Source organism: Lemur catta, chromosome X, assembly GCF_020740605.2.
Source record: "Lemur catta isolate mLemCat1 chromosome X, mLemCat1.pri, whole genome shotgun sequence".
Lineage (NCBI taxonomy): Eukaryota > Metazoa > Chordata > Mammalia > Primates > Lemuridae > Lemur > Lemur catta.
This window is the reverse complement of record NC_059155.1, coordinates 11,558,431-11,582,776: the sequence shown is the minus strand read 5'-3', so window position 1 is coordinate 11,582,776 and position 24,346 is coordinate 11,558,431. Positions and strand designations below refer to the sequence as shown.

General features: G+C 49.2%; 1 protein-coding gene across 1 annotated transcript in view; it reads right to left on the bottom strand.

Annotated features, from left to right (window-relative positions):
- FRMPD3 (FERM and PDZ domain containing 3) overlaps positions 1-9,358 on the bottom strand; it is a 65,431-nt gene extending 56,073 nt beyond the window's left edge. The window contains exons 1-5 of the mRNA XM_045537808.1: positions 9,338-9,358; positions 9,029-9,189; positions 5,557-5,730; positions 4,686-4,840; positions 1,383-1,485 (exon numbers count right to left, since the gene is read on the bottom strand). Of these exons, the coding sequence (XP_045393764.1) occupies positions 1,383-1,485; positions 4,686-4,840; positions 5,557-5,730; positions 9,029-9,189; positions 9,338-9,358 (614 nt within the window). The remainder of the gene's footprint in view (positions 1-1,382; positions 1,486-4,685; positions 4,841-5,556; positions 5,731-9,028; positions 9,190-9,337) is intronic.
- Between the last annotated feature and the right edge of the window lie 14,988 nt (positions 9,359-24,346).

The window sequence follows — 24,346 nt, the reverse complement described above, 5'->3', positions numbered from 1 at the left end:
TAGGGCGCAAAGATATCCACTAGAAGCAAAGCGGTGACTTCTGAGAGGTCAAGCTGGAAAAGCCCTAACATGCCCTGATGGAGGTGAAAGAACTCACCCCATATTGGTGTGGTAGTGGAGGGTGAAGGGTGAAAGGTGGAGGGAAGAGGGTGAGGAAATGCAGCAAACAACTGAACTTGGAGAAGAGACAAAGTAAAGGTCATTAGGGAACAGACACATTTCAAGGTATTGAGCTGGAGGGGAAGCATGCCAAGAAGACCTCCTCTGGACTTCAGGAAGAAGCATTCCAACCCTTCCAGAGCTAGTAAGAGGGCGCTGTTCCACACGCAGAATATGAAGTCTACCTTTGAAGGCAAAGGAGGAGCTCTGAGACCAGATGGGCTTTTGGGGTCCTCACAAAGGTGAGTGGGATGAAAACACTCTGAACGAAGAGGGATCGAAGAAGATGGAGGCAGAGATGGAGCCAGACTATGCAAGGCCAGCAGGGGTGGGGTGGGGGCTGAGAGAGCACACGCACATGCACATGGTTCCATTTGGAGGGAGATAGCCAAGGTACCCAAAACTCAGGTTAGCCTGTGGAGTTTAGAGCCTTCACCTCTATTCTCTCATTCCTTATTGACAAACTTATGCCAGGGTGTGTGCATATGGTGTGAGTGTATGGTGTAGGGAGGGGTAGGGGAGTGTGTATGGGGTGTGTGTGTATGTGCAATGTGTGTAGGGGTAAGGGATGGGCAAAGACAATGTGATTACTCTCCATGTACAGATGGTGGTGGTCCTCCAACACTCCCTTTCTCTCTCACCTGCTCCCATCTGGGGAGGGCATTAAGGGGTCACAAATGCTGTGGGCAGAATACAAAATGGCAAGTTCCCTTCCTCAACCTGCTGCCCAGGGATTCTGATTTACTTCTTGTGGTGTGTGTGTGTGTGTGTGTGTGTGTGTGTGTTTTATGGGGGGGGCGGCGGGGGAGGATCAGGAGGAAGCGGGAACAATGTGTTGCTTGCTCTTTGCTTATCTCAGAGTGTTCCGGCTTGTTTGCTTCCCATCGGCCACTTGGTCTGTCCCACTGCACAGTAACTCAAAAACCAAGGGGCTTGGGTGAGATTAGCTGGGTGGAGGGAGGTGGAAGTGAGGCTCTAGGAGGTTCTTCTTTGTCTCTATTCACACCATTGGAAAAGGCTAAGCCAGGATGTGTGAGGGACCCTGGTGACCTTGAACATCTGGCCTCTGAGGTTCTGGGTAGCCAGGAGCCCTGTCTGGGGCTTCTGTGCCTGGGAAGATTCTTCTCTCAGGGTCAGGGGGGGCAGTGACAGCCCTATTGCCGCTGATGAGACAGGGCTGGGAACCACTCAGCTCCTGCCAAGGCCCAAGAGGCCCCTGTTACCTGATGAGTTCTATGAACCTCTCCCTGGGGGCTTCACTCACGTCCTCCTCATTAATAGCCACAATCTGGTCACCAGCCAGGAGCTTGTCCTCAGAGGGGCCTCCTGCAGAGGAGAGGAGAGAGGCATGAGGGCTTAGGGCTACTGCTGGGAAAGCACAAGTTTGGGCAAGTCCCCAGTGCCCGAGAGCTGAAGCGGGTGCTGCGGGCTGCGGGAGATGATGCAGGCTGAGTAGTGGTGGAGGGGGTGCTGTGCGAGCTCTCTGCTGCTACTGCCACTGCTGCATAGGGCAGACAGAGGGCAGCGGAATGAAGAAAGAGAATGGAGTGGACCTCCTTTAGCTGGGTGTGGCATGGAAGCAAAAGGACCCAAGCCCGGGCCTCATACTCAGATGAAGTCAATAAATGCTTTACTGGCTCGGTTCTAAAAAGGAACATGGGACTTCCATTTCATAGGAGGGATTTGCTTAGGCATAAGGAATGACTTCCAGACTACTGGAGGTGGTACAGGTGACAGGAGGAGGTGGAGGAATCTTCTTACTTGAATATTACTCAGACTTACTGGTCTGGAATGATTTAGGCATTCACTTGCCTGGACACAGAGGATGGACTAAAAGACCTAAAGGGTTTTATTTATTTTTTCAGTACTGAGAAATGTCACTGTCCAATAAATGAGAGGAACAAGGTACATATCCCTGGGCAATTGGATATTTGCTTTCTCTCTTTCCCATCTCTACTGCCAAGGTTAAGAAAGAAAGCAGACCTCTCTGAGGGCCATGCCTTCTTGGCTGGGGTAAAGAGTGGGGGTTAGAGGGCTACCACAAGTCTGTGCGCCGCCTCTGGTGTTTATGCAACATCTTCTTGGAGAAAAGATTTTCAGAGACTCAGGGAGATTGAAAAGTCAGATCCAGCCTGAGTCAAACTCAAAAGAAATGTTTAATAACATGTCCCACTCCCTAACCGGCCTTGATTCCTGCTTGTGTCCACTTTAAAGGGCCAGATCCCAACTTCTCCCACTGTCCACAAAGAAGTACGCTGCCCAAATTCCAAAAACATGAACATACACAGCAAATATGTCACTTGAGCACAGCTCAGTGGCTCTGGAGTATGGGGCCGTGTGCTGAGGATGGCTATCTATGCCAGCACAGCCAGCAGGATTCACGGCTCGAGCAGCAATGGCCCCAAACACACTAGGCCAAGTCTCCTGACAGCACAGTGACTTTAGGAGAAGAATGTGGTGGTAAAGAGTACACTCTTTGCAGCCAGGCAGACCTGGACTCTAATCCCAAATCTCCAATTCACTAGTTGCACGACCTTGGGTGAGACATTTAATCTCTCTGAGTCTCTCTTACCTCATCTGTAAAATGGGGAAGTGACTGTACCTATACATCAGAAGAAGGCTGGGAGGATAAATGAGATGATGAATGTACAGCACTTAAAATAGTAGATTGGTGTTGGTAAGAATTGAATAAATGGCAGTTACTATATGCTCCAAGGGACAATTCCTTCAACTCATTTCATCTCTTCTATCTACTTCTGCCAAAAATGCCAATCTCTTACGTGGGGGCCACTCTCTCTCTCTCTCTCTCCTTCCTTCCTTCCCACTTCCCTGTCTTCCTCCCTCCTTCCTTCCTTCATCCTTCACTTCCTCCCTTTCTTCTTTCTAATGGAAGAGGTCCTCATGCATGGACCTTGGCCCTCTGATGGCACTGGTAACATCAGTCTACTACTGCTTTCACGAATGGCTTGTTGGCTTGCTCAACCATAATTGCTCCTCTGTAGGATGCTTCTTTGTCTTTCCTTAGGGCCTCAAATACAGAATGAAACAAGTCCTCTGCATTTAGGAGCCACCTGGCCCAGAAGCAGCAATGTGGATCAGCCGAGTCTTTTATAGGGCTGCATCTGCCAGCCCCATGGCTTTCTGTGCCTCTTGCCTGGTGCTTTCTCCTTCTCTCTCTTCACCCCTCCAACTCCTTCCTCTTCATTCTTCTACCTTTTGCAGCTGACCCTCTCTAGGCCTGGAGCCTTCCAGCCATGCAAATTCTGTCCCATTTGAAGTTAAAGCAGGGGCTCCCGGTGGTCTATTACTAAGTTTTATCTTTCCCAGGATAAATTTGATTTCTGATCAGAGATTCAAAACCCTTTTGCCAAACTGCATGACTGACTACGGAGCCTTAGGTCAGCCATGAACTCCCGTACTGAATTATTATTTTTTTCTCTGTGCCCTCTAGTTGAAGAAAGAGGTTTTTCCTTTGAGGATTGCAAAATTCATCAAATTTCTGCAAGACCAGTTTGTACTCCGGCTGCTCTTCTTGACTGAGCGAGAAACTGTTGTAAACATCTAAAGCCTCAGGCCCAGCAAGTCAGGGATAAAGCTCCTTTCCGTCTGTCTTTTCTGTCAATGCCTAGCAGACTCAAAACAAAACAGTGCTTCGGCCCTTTTGCATTTCATTCATGATGCCAGGGCTTCACAGTTTACGTGGGGCTCTTGCTCGTTCCAACCCACATGGTCCCACTCAAGCTCTACTTCCACTACATGGCATCAGACAGGCCCAGGTGCAAACCCTGGCTCTGTTGCTTCCTAGCTGAGGGACTCTGGACAAATCACTTTTCTTCCTCTATGCCTCAGTTTCCTCATTTGTAAAATGGGAATGATATTATTTATTTACCTTGTAGGCTTGGCTGTGAGAATTAAACAAGATGATGTAAAGCACATAGCAGATGCTTAAACAATGGTAGATGTTGTTATTGCCACTCTGGCATTCAGAGGTTTCATTCTCCTCTCCCCTGGACAAGGGACAGATCTGGTTCCTGATTCTGGCTCTGTCTCCTGATTCTGGTCTTCAATGGCTGACTTATTTAATGAATAAGTCCAAGTCTCCACAGCCTGCTGGTTGAATCTTGAGAACAACAACTGTGTCTTACACTTCCCTACAACATTGCTGGGCTTAGAGTAAGCAATATATAAATACTTGTTGAATTGAATTGAATAGGTACTTTCTCATCCAAGGCATTATGGCTCTTCTATGAATGTTCTATGCAAAAGGAAGCTTTATTAAGGCCCAGACCCTATTAAACAATCAACTGCAGCCTCTGTCTAGGGCCCCAAGCATCCTCAGTGGTTTGTGTCTGTCAGTCTTAAGAGGCCAGCTCCCCCACACAGTTATTGGTGGGCAAGTCTTCACCCATTTTTCATGAATTCCTCAGCAACACAGTTGGAACACTCAGAAGCTCTGCTCTTTGGGAAGATATGTGGATGTTGGGGGGTAAGAGTCAGGGCTAGGAGACACTCTGAGGGACACCTACCTGGCCTCACAGATCGAACCACCACAGGCTTCTCACTGCCAGCCACGAAGCCAAAGCCATATATAGGGTCTCGGTGAATGATCACTTGTCGTGGTATCTCTGCTGGCAGCTGCTCACATTCCATATCATTTGCACTCTCTTCCTGCATCACATGACTGGGGGAAAGGGAAGATGGGAGCAAAACAAGATGGAAAGGGAACTAAGCCTCAGAACCAGCTGGGAGGGACATTGGTTAGGGTTCTGGCCCTGGCACCCAGAAGTTCACAGCTTAGCTTCCTACATCCTCTGGAATCAACAGAGGTGACAACTACCTCATCTTTCAGATTGGAGAAAGAGGGATCTAGAAAGCAGAAGCCACTGTCTTTGGGGCTAGAGCCAACAGAAGAAACCGGTGCCATGAGCCTGAAATTCGAGTTGGACTCTTCCTCTAAGATATTGGAATTCCAGAAGAAGCCTAATGTAAATGTTCTACAGAAGGTAACTGGTATCACCCATTGAATTGGCTATGAACTTCCTAAGGGAAACCAAAGGGAATAGAAAACAAAACAGGCAAGTGAGTGGGCAAGAAATGTGAAGTTGTTCCAGAATGTGGAGCATCTTCATGAAGTCCTTGTGCAATTTTAAACTTGGATATCTCTTAGGTTACATATAAAAGTAAACTATTTCGGTGGCATATGTAAACAAATGTGCTGTTTAGGCCCATTACCTTATGCAATTGTACATGATGCCAACTTATCTCAGTTCATGGGACACCTGGAAAATGGCTCCTGGGGGCCAGAAGGGGAGCTGCGTCCTGGGGCTGCCAGAAAACCTGAAACCAAAAGGAGCTAGGAGAAGAGAAATTGCTGCCCTAACACCTGGGAGAGATTACAGATTGTTCTCCTGATGCCCACAACGTAAGTTACTGAAGCTTAGGAGTTCCACAAGAGCTTTATAAATGTTATCCATCAAGGGCCAGGGGGAGGCATACTGCAGGCAAGTACGCGCCTGAGTGTACTGTTCAACTGAAGAGCCCTGAAGCGTGAGGGTGTAGGGACAGTGGAGCCTGGGAGGGTAATGGGAAGGGAAGGAGGTAAAAGAGGGAATGGAAGGTCCAGGGGAAAGGCAGGGCAGGTGGAGGAGAGGGAGCCAGAGCCAAGGGACCCAGAGCCTTAGCCCCTGACTTGGCACCACTACAGCCCCAGGCTTTCAGGCCTACTGGATGGGCTTAAGTTCTCCAGCCTCTGTATGTATATTCTCTAGAATTAAGGTTCCAGGCAGGGCCCTTTAGAACAAGATACAGAGGGCCAGGAGCTAATTAATCAAACTAGTATAAGGTATGTAAAAGAAGCAGGAGGTTTTGACACTTTGAGAGTGATGCAATTGTTGATTAGCTAAGACTATCGAATTCATCAGTAACAAACGGTTTCAAGCAGTTAGGTTGTTTATCAGGACACAAATTCAGTACTTAGAGAGGAGCTTAAGAACTTGGGGGAGGGGAGAAGATTTAGAGTAATTGGATAGAAGAGAAATTCATAGCCCAGCAAAAGAACCTTGGGCTTGTCTCTAGCATACAAGAACTTGGAAAGGAAGACAGACCATGGCTGATTTGAATTCAGCCACATCCGCTCTGGCTGCGCCTACATTGGCTTGGAGTCTATCGCCCCCTAGGGAGGTAGAAGGGGATGCTAGGATGAGGTCAAGCCTCCAGAAGGCAAATTCAGAAACTGGTGCCTTCCCTCTCACACTGGTAAGACAAATGGTCACTTAGCAACGGAAAGTCACTCTGAAGTTGGAATGTGGCTGGTCAGTGTCTTGAACACGGACCCTTCCAGTATAAGGGTCTTGTGAGGGTGGCCACAGGCTGATGCTTCTCTCATTTGTGCTCCTGGTGGCAGGCAGGAGCTTGGCCTTGAAGGGAGCCAGAGAACATCTTCCTGCAGCTGCTGTCTTGCCTCACCCCTGGGGCTGCTTCCAAAATGAGCCTTTTGCCTCCTGCCATCAGACCTCATTGGCGCTAAAAGGGCCTCTTCTTGGGATGACACTAGCTCATTTCCGACATGGGCACAAGCCAGGGCAGGCTGGAGGATGAGAGCCTGTCAGGCTGTGCAGAATGTGGCTGTGGGGGGCAGGAACACCGGCAAGAAAGACACAGGTGTGCCGCAGAAGCACTCTGGACGCTGTCCTGCACTCAGCGCCACTGCAGCGGAGGGCTTTGCTCCTTTTTTTGAAGCTAGGGACACTTCAGTCTCCACTGGGCCTTGAGGTGCCTCCACTTCTGATGAAAACGGGCATTCCTCGACCCAGAGGAACCAATGGGCAAAGAGCCTTTTGTGACACAAGTGTTTTGCTTTACTCTTTTTGACTTGTGTTAATCAATCAACAAGTATTTATGGAGTGCCTGCTCAGACGGTCCAGAGCTCTGGGGGACCCAAGAGAAGTTACAGGTCTCTGCCCTCAAAGATCTTCCAGTCTAACTGGGGGAGAACAGACAAGTGTACACTGAACAAGGGAATTAGAGTGCTGAAACTAGTAGATGAGGTCTATAAGTTCCAACTTGTGTGTTCAGAGGAAGGCATGGAGAAGGCTCCATGCAGGCAGTGGGAATTGCGCTGCCTGGCCAGGAAAGGGCAGAGCTGGGGAGAGAGACAATAACCCAAGTTCTGTCCATGAGTGTGCCCCGTCTTTCTGCAGGGGGCCCAGCTATTTCTCCCACAGCCACAGGTATGTCTCCAGATGCGACTAACACACATTCATCCCTGGGATGTCCCTAACTAAACTGGACTAACTGTCCCTAACTGCATCCTCCCTCGATTCTGCAAGTAGTCCTTTCCTCACATTGCCTGGGCCTTCCCAGGCATCTTGGGACATGGGAGAAACACCTCCATTAGCAGACCAGAAGGCCATTTTACAATTCAAATACAAGTTGTTCCTTCCCTCCTGGGGTTTACATCTTCCAGGCAGCTCAGTCCCTCTGAAATTTGCTAAGTGCCTGGAGACTTGGGAGTGACACTGAAGGCAAGCAGTGATGGATGACAGGAGCTCAGCTGTCCATGGGTCACATGACCACCCTCCTGGGGGACAGGCAATTTGACTTTGAAAGATGCTTGGCTTCTGGTCCCTTCAAACAGGACAACCCTGAACAAAATTATGAAGCAGCCAAAGCTTATCCCCCCTCCAGCTTTGTTTCTGAGACCTGCTGTTTTCTTCTGTTGTTTGCCTCAAAGCATGCAATGCCTTCACTCTGTCCCCTTCCTACCCAAGGTCCCCAAAGGTACCCCTCACCCTGTGCCAAGCTTGCCCTCTAGCCTTTCTCTTATGCCTAATGATAATAACATTTTATATCCATGTGGTTCTTGTCATTTTTATACCCATTACCTCATTTGAGAAAAGGTGCTTTCACATCCATTATCTCCTCACAGCCTCTTACTGTCCTGCCAAATCGGCTAGGTGACAGCTCCTCCTCCATCCCAGCCTCTGAAGCAGGAGATGAAGAAACAGACTCATAGAGGCTAAGCACATTAGTGACTTGGCTGGGGCCAAATCTCTCAGACAGGACCCACAATCACAGCACCCCCACCTGCACCCACTGGCTATCCAGAGTCCCCATTGCGGAGCTGCCCCAACCCTACAGCCAGCAGCACTTCATATCCTGGCCCAGCCTGGATGCTCAGCCCTCATCATAATTAACCTGTCTCTGAGCCCGTTCACTCCACAATGTTGGGAGAATAAAATGAGATCATGACTACAGAAGCACTTTGGAAGGTTAAGCATATCACACAAATGTAGAAGTGGCGATATTACTGGCAGCATTATTCGGGGTGGCCAGAGGAGCAGATAAAGGGAGCCGACGATAATCTTCACCTGCTTCACAAAGCCCAAGCTCTTCCCCCATTAATTCCTTGCTTTTAGGAAACAGCCTCACAATGCACTCTGTCCCCTCATTTTCCAGGCAGCTCTTTCCCTGACCCAACTGTCAGACAACCTGGCTCCTTCTGGACACCCTGACTCCTCTGTGGGCTAAACTGATCCCTTCTTCACTGTCCAAAGACAAACTGGTGGCTTGGGCTCATGTTAACAACTGTTGCTAGGCAGGATGTGGCTAAAGGACAAACGAACCAAGAAGAATATGGAATGGTTCTAAGCTGATGCTCTCCCTCCTTGCACTTTTGGGCAGGAAGATAAAAATGTAACAGTTAAATTTCCAAGCATAGCTTTTAGTTTTCCACCCCTCCTTGCCTTTGGCTCCTTTTTCTTTACATTTGGTTGACTCCTTAGGGAGTCTTGTCACTCCCCTCGAGACTGGCAGGATTGGAACCATGTGGGGCCAATTAGCCCTCTGATTTCAGTAACAGGAGCCTCACTCTCCTGGAGGGTCCAGAGATCCAGCATGGCAGGCTAGCAGCTGGGCCCCCATGAGATGCCATGTTCTCTTGGTAGTAGAGATGGCAGCCCTATCCCCGGGGTTCTGAAGTAGCTGCTCTGGGTGCCCTCTTGTAAGGAGCTTGGACACAAACCCTTCTTCCTGTAAAAAAGCCCTCACCTGTTACTTCAGCTAGCTGTTCCTTATTCTAGCAGTGCTTCTCAAGCTTTAAAGTGCATATGAATCACCTGGAGGTATTGCTAAAATGATTCTGATGCAGTAGGTTTGGAGCAAGGTCTGAGATTCTAACAAATTCCAGGGTGGTACCCATGCTGCTAGACCACAGACGACACTTTGAGAAGCAAGGATTTAAAAGAATGCTATTCTTAGACAATGAGAGAGTCACAGTCAGGTGGGAGGACTGAGGTGCTTTTATTCCGTTGGGTTATGGCATTGCAGGCCCCAGTTAAAACAAATGTTATCTTTTGTGGACACATAAATTCATGCAAACAAAGAACTCGCTGGTTGAGTCAGACTTACCCCAGGAGAGAACAGGGAAGGCTCCAAACGAATATGAAATAAGAGAGGTACAGTTGTGTTGGGAAGGAGAGAAAAGATCTGGAAGAGGTAGCACTCTTCCAGGGGTGGGGAACCTGTGGTCTTAAGGCCACATGTAGCCTTCTAGATCCTTAAGTGTGGCCTTTTGACTGAATCCAAAATTTTACATAACAAACCTTTTTATTTTGTTTTTGTTTTTCTCTCTCCAGTCTCGAGTCCTCCACAACCTGCAGGTGGGTTAGGTGTCCTCCCAGCTTGCCAATGGTGCCTCCAGGCCATTACTCTTTCTGCAAAAAATCTTGCTCCTTTATCTTCCCAAACTGAAACTCTGTACCCACTAAACACTAACCCCCCTTCCCCTCCCCTAGGCTCTGGCAACCATCATTCCTCTTTCCGTCTCTATGAATTTGATACTCTAGGTACGGCATATCAGTGGAATCATACAGTATTTGTCACTATGTGCCACTAGCTTATTTCACCGAGTATAATGTCTTCAAGGTTCATCCATGTGGTAGCACGTATCAGAATTTCCTTCAAGTTTGAATGATATTCCACTGTATGTATATATCACATTTTATTCATCTGTTGATGGGCACTTGGATTGTTTCCACCTTTAGCTTATTGTGAATAATGCTGCTATGAACACGGGTGTACAAATATCTATTGTAGTCCCTGCTTTCACTTCTTTTGAGTACATATTCGGAAATGGAATTGCCGGATCTTATGGTAATTCTACATTTAATTTTTTGAGGAATTGTCATACTGTTTTCCACAGTGGCTGTACCATTTACAGTCCCACCACCAATTCACAAAGGTTCCAATTTCTCCACATCCTGGCCAACACTTGTTATTTTGTTATCTTGTTTTGCTTTTATAATAGCCATCCTAATGGATGTGCCCACTCCAACTCTTGATACTATTGGCAAATCAATATCCTCAACGTCCCACTCTCTACTATACCATCCATCCTGCCAGTTTACCGCCATAAGGGCCCTCACTGCAGGACTCATCTGAACGCATCATGATCACCTATTTACTTCCCACTTGATATTTCCTTTTCCTGGAAATCTCTTCCTCTACTCTTTGCAGGGCCGACTCTTCATCCTTCAAGTTTCAGCTTAAATGTCACTTTTTCAGAGAGGCCTACCTCCAAGTACTTACCCCCAGTTATTCACTTTCTTATTCTCCTTTGAATTCCTTCTTATTTTCACTTGCCTTCATGTCCAGATTAGAGTTCCCAGTCTATCTATCATTATGATCATTCTTTTGCAAACACTTTCAACTCCCTTACTTCCCCTCCCTCTGGCATAATCACCTTGCAGAACCTCGCTCCTCCATGGTGAACTCAACCATATGCATTCTCCACGCCTGCATCAGAGTAGCTGAAGGTAGCTGGAGAAAAATCACACAACTGGGTAGCTGGCTTTTGTTTTAAAATTCACAATCTCAACCCTGGTATGGGCTCTCCATGCTTTCTGGTCACCACTTTCTCACTTTCTAAGATGACTATTTCATAGCTTCCCCTGCCTCCTCGATCTTCCTCAACTTCCCATTTGTCCCCCAAAATCTCAGCTGATAACCTCATCCCAATATACTACTGCAAAATCAGAAGCCATCAGATGAGAGCTCCCGCCTCGTACCACCACTAAATCTCCACATCACCCTGTCTACATCTGTACCCATGTTTTCCTTTTCTCTATTAAAATGGAGAATGTTTCTTTTCTTCTATCAATGGCCGATCTCTTCACTTATGCTCTGGTTCCATCCTCTCTCATCTTCTCAAGGATTCTGCTCCTTTGGACATTCACTGTCTTCACTAGATAGATCATCAATCTCTCCACCTCTCCAAAATCGTGCTACTATGCTAGTGAAGATCACCCATTCTTAAGAAAACAAACAAAACCCACCTCCTTCTACTCCACAATCCCCTTGTAGTTACTGACACATTTTTCTGCTCCCCTTCACAGCAAATATTCCTCAAAAGGGTTTTATACACATATTGCCTCCATTTCCTTTTTTTTTGGTTTGTTTATCTGTAATATGGCTACTGTCACCATGCCTCCATTTCTTATTTGCTCCTCCATCCACCATCATCTGGGTTCCATATCTATCACTCCACAGAGTTGCTCTTGTTAAGGTCCCCACTGGCCTCCACGGTCATCTCTCAGTTCTCAACTTGCTCAACCTCTCAACAGCTGTTGACATAGTTGGCCACTCCCTCCTTCTTGAGACACTCTCTTCTCTTGGCTTCTGGGACTAGCTCTTGACTCTCCTCCTACTTCTCTACTTTTTCTTTTCTTTCTTTAAGTCAGTCTCTCTCTATCACCCGGGCTAGAGTGCAGTGACATCATCATAGCTCACTGCAACCTCCAACTGCTGGGCTCAAGTGATCCTCCTGCCTCTGCCTCCCAAGTAGCTGGGACTACAGGAACGTGCCACCACACATGGCTAATTTTTCTATTTTTTGTAGAGATGGGGCCTCACTCTTCCTCAGGCTGGTCTCAAACTCCTGGCCTCAAGTGATCCTCCCACCTCAGCCTCCCAGAGTGCTAGGATTACAGGCGTGAGCCACCGCCCCTGGCCAGGTACCTTTTTCTTAGTGTCCTTTGTGGGCTTTTCCTCCCCTACTTAATCACTAGATATTGGAATTCTTTGGAACCCAGTCCTGGGCCTTCTCTTCTCTCTCTCCTTGCCTTCCCAAGGTGATCTCATCTAGTCCTCGGCTTTAAATACAATCTATATTCAGACAACTCCCAAATTTGCATTCTTCTCACACCTCTTCTGTGAGCTCCCAAACTCATACTCTGACATCTCTACTTTATGCCTCACAGGAATCTCAAACTTAACATGTCCAAAACCAAACTCTTGATTTTTCCCCCCTCAAGCCTACGCCTCCCTCAGCCTTCCTCATCTCAGTACATAGCACTGTCTCTTCAAGTACTCAAGCCAGAAACCCGAGAGTCATTCTTGAGGCCTGTCTCTCCCTTTCCTTTACCCTCCACGTCTAATCCCTGAGTATTGTATAAGTATTGTCAGCTGTCGCTTTAAAACCCATCCAGATCTCACCAACTCTGTCCATCTCCATGGCTAGTTCAAGCCGCCATCATCTCTCCTGTGGATCACTGCAGCAGCCCCCTTCCTGGTCTCCCTGTATCCACTGCTGCCCCTTTCTAAGTCTGGTCTCTACAGATGTTGCAAAAGTCTAGATCAGATCCCATCACTTCTCTGCTTAAAACCCTTCAGACATTTCCCACTGCAAGTGAATCATATCCAAATTCCTCTTGCATGGCTCACAAAGCCCAGTGTGATCTCCTGTCCTCCTTGTCATCCCCGCTGATGCTATTCTTACTCTTTCCTACCACAACTGGCCCCACTGGCCTCCTTTTAGTTTCTCAACACACACCACCCCAAAGCCTTCCCACTTGGCATTCCTTTTTTCCTGGAAACTTCTTTCCCTATTCTTCACAAGGCTGATCTTTTATCCTTTAGATCTCCAGTTAAATATCACCTCTTCACAGAGGCCTTCCCTGGAAACTCTGCTTTGGTTACTACTATTGCAACCTGTTCATTTCCTTCATAAGACCCATCACAATTTGTAGTTATATATTCTTTTCTGTGATTATTTGGCTGTAAACACCACAAGAACAGAGAGTATGTCTCTTTTGTTCAACAGTATATCTCTACCACTTACTGTAATACCTGGCACATAGGAGGCGCTTAGTAAATATTTTCTAAATGAACCCATGCAAGGATAGGATTGACTTTGAGGCATACAGATCAGAATCTTCTGGCCATTCCATGCAATTCATTATCAAATGCCTACTGTTTGTATCTCAGCCTCAGGCAGGTTTCTGGATGGGAAGTCTGGTCCATGGGAGAAAGCCCTCAACACCTCTGGCCAAAGAAAAAGGTAGGCAGAGAATGGAGTCAAAGGAAGTGTACCAAGGAGGGCTACAATCTAAGAAGAAATGGGGGACAGCATGGCTCCAGCCCTTGTAGGGGTACAAGGATGGGAAACCCAATAGCTATTCCTTCTCAGGGAAAGAATATTTTTTAAAGGGTAGACAACTGTCCTTTTAGAATTGCAAGAGGCATGGGGGTGGGCAGGATGACTTTGGCTAGTCCTTCCCACTCCTGAGAGTGTCTGGATAGCTGATGTGTGACCCTCCCAGGGCTGCCTTCCTCTTTCCCTTCCAGGTCTTCATGGCTCTATAATTTCCTCTTCAGCTGAGCCGGGAGAGGCATCTTCTGGAAAATCTGCGGGTTTCTGGATTCTTTTTCTGGTTATCCAGTTACTTTTTCCCAGTGGGCTGGAATGAAGACATTGGTCACCTGTTCTAGCAGGTAGGGAGGTAGGTAGGGATACCAAGGTCATCTGTCCTTCCACAAATACCTGAAAGCCCAGATTCACCTTGCAAAAGACCAACCCTATAGTGTTTCTGAGAGGGACTACAGAGGACCCTCCCCCTACAGCTGCCCTTCCCCTCCCCACTCCTCCCCTCAGGGTTACACATTCAATAGCTTCAGACATGTTGTCTAATAGGCCCAGACACGTTCCTAAACCCTCCCTGCTGGGGCTGCCAGCCTGGTGACAGATGTGAGGGCTGTGCCAGATGTGAGGCTGATGCCATATGGCACCTTGGGTCACAAGGTCTGAAGCTGCTGCCACTGAGCTGTGGCGGAGTTAGTGGGGAGATCCTTGTGTTTTAGCCCCCACTCACCTGTCTCTGGCAAAGGCAGTGAGGGGGAACTGGAGCCATGAAATATTCATGGGCCCTTGAAGGAGTTGTCATGTCACTCCAAAGAGCCCTGGGCACCCCCGCCCCCACCCTCCATGCACCACACCAGGGAATTCTGAAGGAGGCAGAGACAGACAGAGATTGACTGAGCCAGAGGGGAGAGATGAGGAATAAAGGGAAAGACAAGCAAGAGGGGAAGACAGCGGAGCAGGAAAGGGGCCAGACAGAGCCAGGAGGGAGAGGTGAGGGGAGGTGGCAAAAATAAGACAGGAGAGGATAAATGAGACAAGAAGAGGGCCTGGCAGACAGTGAAGGAGAAAGGACAGGCTTGGAGAAAGCAAGCACTACAGAGAAGCTGTGGCACCAGCTCTGGATGCCTCAGCTTTTTGGAGGTCCTCACTTGCTCCCTTCTAAACACCCTGGAGCTGCCCCCCAACTCTTCCCTCAGGGCTCCTACTGCAGCTGGAGGGCCACGTGGTAATGAGAGCCTCAAGTAGAGAATAGAAGACCTAGGTGATGAAGCTCATGGGGAGGGGACTGCTATTATCAAATCAGAAACAGCATGAGGATGAGATCCAGGATACCTTCCTGACTTAGGCCAGTTTCTCAGTCACCAGAGACCGTAGTTTTGATCCAGAGAAGGAGACTGAAAGGAGCAAATGGGAAGGGGAGAGAATTCCAGAAGGCAGGAGGGGATGATCACAATGGGAAAAGTGGAGCTGGCAGGGAAAGGAGCAGCAGGCCTGAATTCTTCCCCTCAGTGAACACATCTCTCTGAGGCCAGGCGGGGCTGCAGAGCTCTGGCACAGAATGCTAAGCCAGGAGAGGGTCCCTAGCCACCCAGATCTCTCTCTCCTCTTGGATCCCAGTGTTTAGTCTGCCAAGGGCTGAACTGTAAACAAAACTTGGAGGGCAGACAGGGGGAGCAGGTGTGGGCAGGAGCTTCTGGGAACTTCCCAACAAGTAGCTGCCTCCAGTAGCCAAAGACCCAGGGCTCAAATAGCACCCCTCTGGGGGCTGCTTGGCAGATGCTGGCTGCACAGGCCTCTGGGCACAGCCTCCTGAAGCCAAACTAGGCCTACTTGGCTGCTGGCTGTGCTGTCTCCCTCCTTTCTGTGAAGTTCCTAGACCTCGATGGCCTGGGCCACCAGCCTTTGATGCCCCCCACCCCTGACTTCTGGTTAAACTCCTGGAGAGTCTTAGAGTCGGCAGGGACCTTGGAAGTCATTTAGTTCACCCTTGTCGTCTTCTGCTGATTTCCAGAAGCAGCAGGAGGCTTTCTAGAGGAGGACTGCAGCTGGGTACTATGGGAAAGGCCAGATTTGATAAAGTAGAGAGGAAAGGCACTGACAACAGGCCCAGAGACAGAAGAGAGCAGGGGTGTGTGGCAGGAGGCATGAACACAGCCTGGGTGGGGGAGAGGGCTGCTGGGAAGAGGTTAGCTGGGAAGCAAGAGGCCGTGGTTGACCCAGGGTAGACAGTGAGTAGGACTTTCCCTCACTCCCTCTCTCATATCTGGCCCTGCTGGGACATCAGGTCCTCCTCTCCACCCCCATGCCCTTTTGGGGAGCTTGTGAGGAGAGAGGCAGGCCAGTCTAGTCAAAGCTGCACAGAGAAAGGCACATCTACCTCGACGCTTTACCTAGATGCACATCTGCTACCCTTGCCCGCGATGATGCAGGTATGTCCGAAGCCCAGGCCTTACGCCCAGCAGGCACCAGGCTGACCTCTTGTGCAGGAGCAACTCTGGCTCTTTCTTGTATACCATCTCTGAGCTGTCCAATAAGGAGCACAGCCCAGGGGCAGGGCAGAAATTAGGCCAAGAAGCCTTGAGCCAAAGGAGGGTATGTGAACGCAGGCCTGATAAATTCATGTCACCCCGTGTAGAGGTGTCCAGAAATGCCAAACCACAGCCTCAGGACAATAAGACACCTTTTATTCTGCCTAATCGCATCTTTCCTGCTGAGAAGGAAGAAGGAATTATAAGGTCCTTCCTAAACTGGGCTTAGAAAAGGGGGAGGGAGGTCGGTGAACCTTCCACCTAAGAATAAAAGCCAAGGGCAAGAGCTCGTGCTGAATTACTAGCTCAGAGGGCGTGAGTGAGCACCGACACTCTGCACCTCCTCCATGTTGTCAGTTGGGAAACTCCTGTCTGTTTCCTAGAGATGAGTGACAGTGAAATTACAAACCTCAAAGGGCCTGTGGGCTTGTCTTTGGGTGCAGCAAAGACAGGCAGGAGTGGGGGAAGGTAAGGAGATTGTATCCTACTCTGCAAGCAGGCAGAGGGAAACAATCCTAGGAAATCCTGAGAACCCACAGGCTCCCTGCTTGGCAACACGAATTCGATGATGACGGACCCCAGCCTTGTCTCACTAAGGTAGAAAAGCAAACCAAGGCATTTTAGAAAGAATCAAAAAGGGTAAAGAAAAATGATTTTTTTTTTTTTTTGCCTAACCCTCAGTTACCCAGAAACATTCTATTAATCAGAAAAGCCCGTCCCCAAGCATTCAGGTTTTGGCATTACATTGTAATTGGTTTTTTTCAATGATTAAAATCTATAGAGCTGGGGCTCTCTGTTGCAGAATAATGCACGTTCTGCTCCTATCTCTCCCTTCTTATGAAGGGAATAATAGCAGAGTTCCTTGTGTGAGTCAAGGGCTCTCTCTACCAGCTTTTAGATAGCATTCATTGCTTCCTTCCTTCCTTCACGTATGCAATGAAAATTTTCTGAGCACTTTCTATTTACCAGGCATGGTACTTAGTCCTGGAGATATGGAGATAAATAAGATCCAGACTCTCCCCTCAGGGAGGGTGCAGTCTAAGGTAGGGGCAGGTATGTAAACAGACAAAAATAAAACCATGTGTCACCTGACACCACAGGAGGCAGCAGGGGATGCTATGGAAGCACAGTGGACAGTGTGCCCCCAAACTGTACTGTGACTCCCAGCAGGAGACCCCCCCCACCCCAGCTGAATGGTAAAGCTGAGGACATTCCAGGAAAGGAATATCAAACATGATAGCAAATGAATAATTAGGAAGATTCAGTAAAGAGTAGAAATCTCTAGGAATTTAAGTCACTGCAATTAAAAGCAGAAATCATAGAATAAATTCAGGCAAAACTGAAGGGAATCCTTAATTTGAAGACTAATGTTACCCACTGACTCCTTTCATGTGGTCTTATGAAATGATGCAGTGCACTTTGAAGAGGCCACAGAGGCAACCAGGGACACAGCCCAGCACCAGGGTTGCCAGCCACGTGTCTTATGGACAACCTCAAAGCTAACACATGGAAGGCCCCCCTCTCGTGGGAGGAGATGGGAAGGATGGACCACCAGCAGATGCATTGAGATCCAGCCATAGTAATGGAGACCAAAGCCAAGCTCACACACTCCATTATGCCCATATTGAAGAGGGCCTATGTGAAATCAGCTCTATGAATGGGTCAGGGCCAACAGTGGGGAATTACAAATAAGCCAACTGCAGGGCCAGATGTGACACAGGAGTAGCCCAAGGGACCTGGCCACATTCAGGTTTCAGGTGTCAGCTCACAGAGGCCAAGCTGGGGGGGGGGAGGGGAAATATTAATGGGCACAGCAATACTACTACTCATGTATGGGCTGCAGTTCCTGCTACTGAAGTCCTAGCCTAGAAACAAGTCCCCCTCCCTCCCCAGGAGGTGGGAAGACAGCTTTGCCCAGCATTGCAAGCAAGGCTCTAAAAACTTTTCAGAAAATAATTCCTAATAGAGGTACTCAGATAAAGCCATAATATCGGATTAACAACTCCAAGCCAGCAGACCAGACACTTGTCTAATTAATAAAACTTATAAAGCAGAACAACTTATTGATGTTACAGGCATAGCACTTAGTACAACAACAAAACCCAAATCTATGCAGAACACTCCATCTTGTCTAGGAAGCCCTTTCTCTGCCAAACTGCACAATCCCTTCCTTAGTGCAAAGGAGGGCTGGGGAATGAAGAGGACAGTGCAGAGCTCTGGGAACTGGCTTGGGGGAGGGGACCCCAGGGAAGGCAAACCTCTGCCTCATGCACAAATCTGCCAAAGGGTAACCCCATCCTGGGCTTTGGCGTTAAGACATCTGGGCTGGTATCCCAACTCTGTGGCAAGTTACTTAACCTCTTGAGCCTCAGTTCCTTCATCTATAAAATGGGGCTCATGATAGTACCTACTTCAAAGTACCTACAAGAAGGTTAAATATACATGAAGTTTTGGTGCAAAGTAAGCACTCAATAATGGCTATTAACAATTATTACTATCATTATTAGTAGACACACACTAATGTCTATAAGAGGATCTGCTGTCCTCTTATGGTCCACTCAGTTTGCCTTTCTTCACAGGATGTAACGGGGGTGATCTGAAAATTGATTCAAAACTCTTCAGACCTGGGACCCTGACTTCAGATCTATAGAATAAATAGGCTTTGCCATAGAGAAATCAAACTCTATTTTACTACTTCATTAAAGCCAACCTCTCATCATATTTCTAGTAGTTAACAGTGGGGGGTGAAGTGAGACTGAAATCCAAGCTCTGCCTCTCACTAGCTGTGGGACCTTGGGCTTATAGACCTCTCTGTGCCTCAATTACCTCATCTGTAAAATGGGGATGATATTACTGTCTACCTCACAGGGTTGTTGTGAAGATTAAATAAGATGATGCATGTAAAACACTACAAACTCTGCCTGGCACACACAAAGCGCTGAGTGAATGCCAACTACTGTTCTTATTTATATGAATTCTTACTACTAGGTAAAGAGCTTAGCACAATGTTGGGCACATAGTAATAGTAGGTACTAGGATCATCAGTACGCTCAGTAAAATGAATGACTAGGGGCGGAAGAACACAAGGGAGATCTGGGTGTTCTCCGAAAAAGGGATTAAGTGATTTAGGATAAACGTGCCCTTGCAATCTCAGGCCCCCTCTCTCCCATGAATTTTACACAGCCTGAGAAAAGAAAGTGACAGGTGTGCTCCTGCATATTTCCCACTTGCCAACGTTTCTGCAATTAATGCACCACCTCGTAGGGTAGGGTGGTCTTGCGTCTCAGCCCCGCAGAGCTTCGTGAACGCTGAGGCCTCCCCTCCCCCCACCACATCCCCGACAGGCCAGCCAGGGTACCGGGTCCTGGGGAAGCTGAGGCGCTGGAGGGTGGGGGGGAGGCGGCTAGAAGCCCCCTCCCGCCCGCCGCCCCCCCGCCCTGCAGTTCCTACGCAACACGCGACGCGGGTCTCAGGCCCAGGGCAGAACAGCGGGCCAGAACAGCGGAGAGGGAAGAGAGGGGGTCCAAGCACCTGGAGGGGCCGCCCCCGCCCCACCCTGGTGGCTTCTCTCCCAGCTTCTGGCTCTCTTCACCCCTTCTCTCCACGACCCTCTCCCCCACACCGGCGGAAAACTTCCCGCTCGCGCCCGCCAGTTTTCCACCGGCGTCAAAACCTCATCCCCTCGCATCTTGCCCTCCAATTTCCTCTTAGGTGGCGCCGCGAAGGGGCCCGCGGGCTGCCTGGCGACCAGAATGAATCTTTGGGGGGGTCGGGATGGAGGATGGAGAGGGATGTCGGCTCGCGACGCGCCAACTCCGTCCAACGACTGCGGGCGCCCATCGGGCGCGCACAGGGGACGAGGGGGCGCATGCCAGCGCCGACCCCAAGTCACTTTAAGGGGCTGGCGAGGACCCTAGCACTGGGCTGTCGACCCCTCAACCTCAAAAACCCCTGCCTCAAGGGCCAGGCTCTCGGCTTTCTGGCTCTTGCCCAGGCGCCCCCCAACCTGGCTGCTCGGAGTGCGGTACTTACTGTCGGGGCCCTCTCCGGGGCCGGGGCTGGGCGACTGCCCGGCCCGGGAACCCTCTCGCTGTCTCCCTCTCGTGCTGTCCCCGGCTGTGGCCAGCGCCGACGGTAGAGGCAGCGGCGTCCGTAGGAAGAGAAAGATCACGCCTGCCTTAGAAAACCAGCCCCTGCTGTGACCAGAATCTTAAAGAAGGAGGCGACTGGCTCGGCCCCAGAGCCGCGGCTGAGGTGGCGAACTAGCGAAGGAGCTGGTAAACACGGCGTCTGCTGCCTCGCACCCGCCCGCAATCCAGCAATCCAGCCGCCGAGCGTTCGTCGCCCCCGGAGGACGCCTCCCCTCCCCGCCGGGGACCGCCCCCCCCGCCCCACCCCCCGCGCCGCGGAGCTGGGGAGGGGGAGGCTCGGAGGACACAGATGTTCAGATAATCCAGCTACTGCTTGCTGAGCAGTTACTAAGTGCCGGGCACCGTGCTTCACATCCATTTTCTCATTCCAGCATCCTCTCCATTGTACAGAAAACAAAATTGAGGCTCAGAGGAGCAAAGCAAATAGCCCCCATGTATGAACTACTAATAAATGGTGGGGCCAAGATTTAAAACCTGAGGACCTTAAATTCGGGGCTGCCTGCCTCAAAAGCCACCTGGTGCTACTGCAAAGCGGCATTCGAATACCTGAGCCTCCACCTCAGGTTTCCCCATTTTTTCTGACCGCACTAGGGACAAATGGCAACCCCAGGTCCGTTTGCCTGTGGAAGTGGGGCCCCGGGAGGCAGGATCTTGACTGCAGTGCCTAGAGCCAGGGAGTGGCCATCCCTCTTTACCTCAGACAATTCATTCTTCTCACATTTATTATGCACCTACTATGTGCTAGGCCCTGAGGGAGGTGGAAAAGTCTTAGTCCAGGTGCCTGTCTAGGAGACAGGCACTGGACCTGTGAGGTCTGACTTCTAAAAGTGTCAAAGAGGTGGTGGTGCAGAGGTCCTAAAGGAGTGGGCAACCAGACACCCCTCCTCCGGGAGCCACTGGGAGGGGACATGGGGAGAGAAGGGGCTTGCAGAGACAAGGTAGGGAGAACATTTCCCACAGGGCTGATTCTGACTCCTTCCTGCTACCGGAATAAGGACCCACACCACTCATTCCTCTTTAAAGGACTGTGAGTGGAAGGCAGCCTTGTTGGGAGATTGAGCCCCATGGCTTTCCTATGGGAGCTACCCTAAGCTTCATGCCTTGACAATGGCATCTGTGAAATGGGAATGATCTCTTCTTCCTTCCTGGTCAAAATGATGAAATAACACAGCATTCCTGTCCTTCTATTCTGATCATTTTCAAAAGAGCAGTTTTAGAACTTGTATTTCTTCCAGCCTTGCCACTACTTATCCATTCATTCATTCAGCAATTATTTATTGACATCTCTTGTGGGCTAGGCACTGGCTAGGGGCAGAGACCTCCACAGTTATGTGGGAAGAGTCCACATGGGAGGTGGAAAGATCACAGGGCTGGGATTTAGGAAACACATTTGAAGTCATAGTTCCTTGACTAAATAGCCGTTTGACCCTGGATGAGTCCTGCTTCCTTTTGGGACCTCAGTTTTCTTGTTGGTCAAACAGGGCTAATAATACCTTCTCATCCTATTTCACAGGGGTGTTTGTGAGGCTTGATGGAGATAATGGATGTGAAGGAGCTTTAAAAAGTATAAGGCCACTAGACAAATGTCAGGAATTAGTCTGTCTCCAAGGTGGGAGGGGGCTGCTGGGAAGTAAATCTTAAAAGAAATCCTGGCTGCCTCTCCGAAATTGATAGCACTAAATTCCATCTTCCTCAAATCACTAAGCCCGCACCTGGGTGGGAGTCTCTGCGAAGTATCATTCTCCTTCAGCAGTGCTCATGACACATGAGTTAGTGATGACCTGGCCTTAAGCCGGGGAGATTGTTTTGAGGACCTGAATAGAACCACTGAGACAGTTTTGGCTCTGGGTCTCTAATTCCTGGCAATAGCAGCCTCCTCCTCCTACCTGAGCCCACCCAACCCCAGGACTGTAGGTGTCTGGGTAGAAACCTCGTGAGGCCCCCAAAAACACCCCCTTCGGGAAGCACAGGGCTCATATCAGATGGCAGAGGTTGTCCATGAGGGTGTATGCTTTATTTTGTTGGAAGCTGGGGGTTCTGTATTCTGCATGCATAGCTTGACAATGGCATCTGTGCAACTCTGGGCTCCACAGAACTAGTGGAGACTTTGGGAGGATCTTTAGCTTACCCAGCTGACCCCTAAAAGCCACCCCAAATATGCCTTCAATCTAAATTACAATACTATACTTGCTATGCAAACACAGCTTCAAGACAAGTTCCCAAATTTCCAGAAGCACTCTCCCCTACCCTCTATTACCCCAAGTAAACACACACTTTAAGGAAACAGAAGGTCTTGCCAGACAAAACCAGTTTCCAGACAAATCCACTAGCCTTTTCCTTCCCCCTCCCCCCCACGCCAGATTGTCACCCTGAAGCCCCTTGGATATAAAAATGCTAAAACTGATGGCAAAACAGGGATGGCTCAGAAACCTGGGAACCACAAGCAAGCCCAGAGTTGTACTGCTCAGCTCTGGAGCAGAACTAGAAGGGAAGTCAGAGAGAGCAACAGAAAGCACCCCAGCCTTGAGCCAGGGCACCTGCAGCCAGCAGGTGCCTGGGGGCAGTGTAGAACAGACGGACTCCATACCCAGCCTCCTTTGGCAGTCTCAGAACCCATCTCTCTTGCGGCTGAGGCTCCTCTCAATGTCTTCATAGATTCCCTTGTCACATCCATCTCTCCCAGGCTGCTCCTCTTAATAAAGTACCCCCGCAGCCACTCCAGACAGGCTGATGTTATCCTTCACTCTCCCGCCCTTCTCCTCAGCGTGGGCCACACAGCAGTGATTCAGGTCTTCCAGGTCACAGTACAGTCTCTGGGGGGAATGCTTCCCAAGCACTCAAGCCAGGGCTTGACGGATGCTCTGGGTGTGGGTGTAACAAATACTCCTTTTTTGCCCCATCAGGGTGGCCTGAGACCTGGATTCTGATTCTTGCCCCGAGTTCCCATGCCTACCCTGGCCTCTTTCTTCTTCCCCGGACCAGCTGCCACTGCTCTCCCCCAACCTGGGTCTAATTTGCAAAGCCTTCCTCTCAGCGATTGTCAATATATCCCCCTGAAAGACCAGAAAGCTTCAAGTTCCAAAGGAATGAATCACCGATGGTGAAATTGCAGGCACAATGACAGGCAATTGAGGAGACATATTTGATCACATCATGTTTACCTATGTGTAAGGCTGGCCCTGAGGATATTCTGGTATTTTCCTTCAAATATAATGAAGACTTGGGATAATAGCAAAGAAGACAATAGAAAATACACCAGGCTGGGAGCAGGGATATCTTGCTGCTCATCACAGCTCTGGCACTAATTAGATGTATGGTCCTACACTTTCCCTTTCTAGGCCTCAGTTTCTCCATATGTCAAGAGAACACTGAATTAGCTGATATTCAGGGTTTCTTTCTGGTTTTTTAATTTAATTTTATTTTTTTGAGATGGAGTCTTGCTCTGTCACCTGGGCTAGGGTACAGTGGCGTCATCCTAGCTCACAGCAACCTCAAACTCCTGGGTTCAAGTGATCCTTCTGCCTCAGCCTCCCAAGTAGCTGGGACTATAGGCACACACCACCACACCTGGATAATTTTTCTATTTTTAGTAGAGACGGGGTCTTGCTCTTGCTCAGGTTAGTCTTGAACTCCTGGCCTCAAGTGATCCTCCTGACTCGACCTCCCAGAGTGCTAGGATTACAGGCATGAGCCACCTCGCCCAGCCCCTTCCTGTTTTAATAAGCTTAGATTCTAAGCTCTTGGACACTGAAACCAATTAATGTTCCTCCAAGAGTGGGCCCTGATTCCAGGACACTGGGCCTGGTGCAGCTATTCAACAATGCAGCCAGTGTCTGACTCACCCTTTGCTATGAGAGCAGAGGGAGAATTTGTTCATTGCCCCCTAACCTGTCTTGCACCCCTCAGGTTCCTAGCAGTAGCTATCTGCCTGTGAATCCCTTATGCCCTCCTCTAGGACTGACTCCATCTGCCCCAGCATCAGGGCTGACATTCCCCAGTGAACACCTGGACCATCATCCCACTGGTTCACATCTCACATTCCTTACTTAGCAATGGGCAAACAGCTGCTGCCCCAAGCTCCTCTGAGTGCC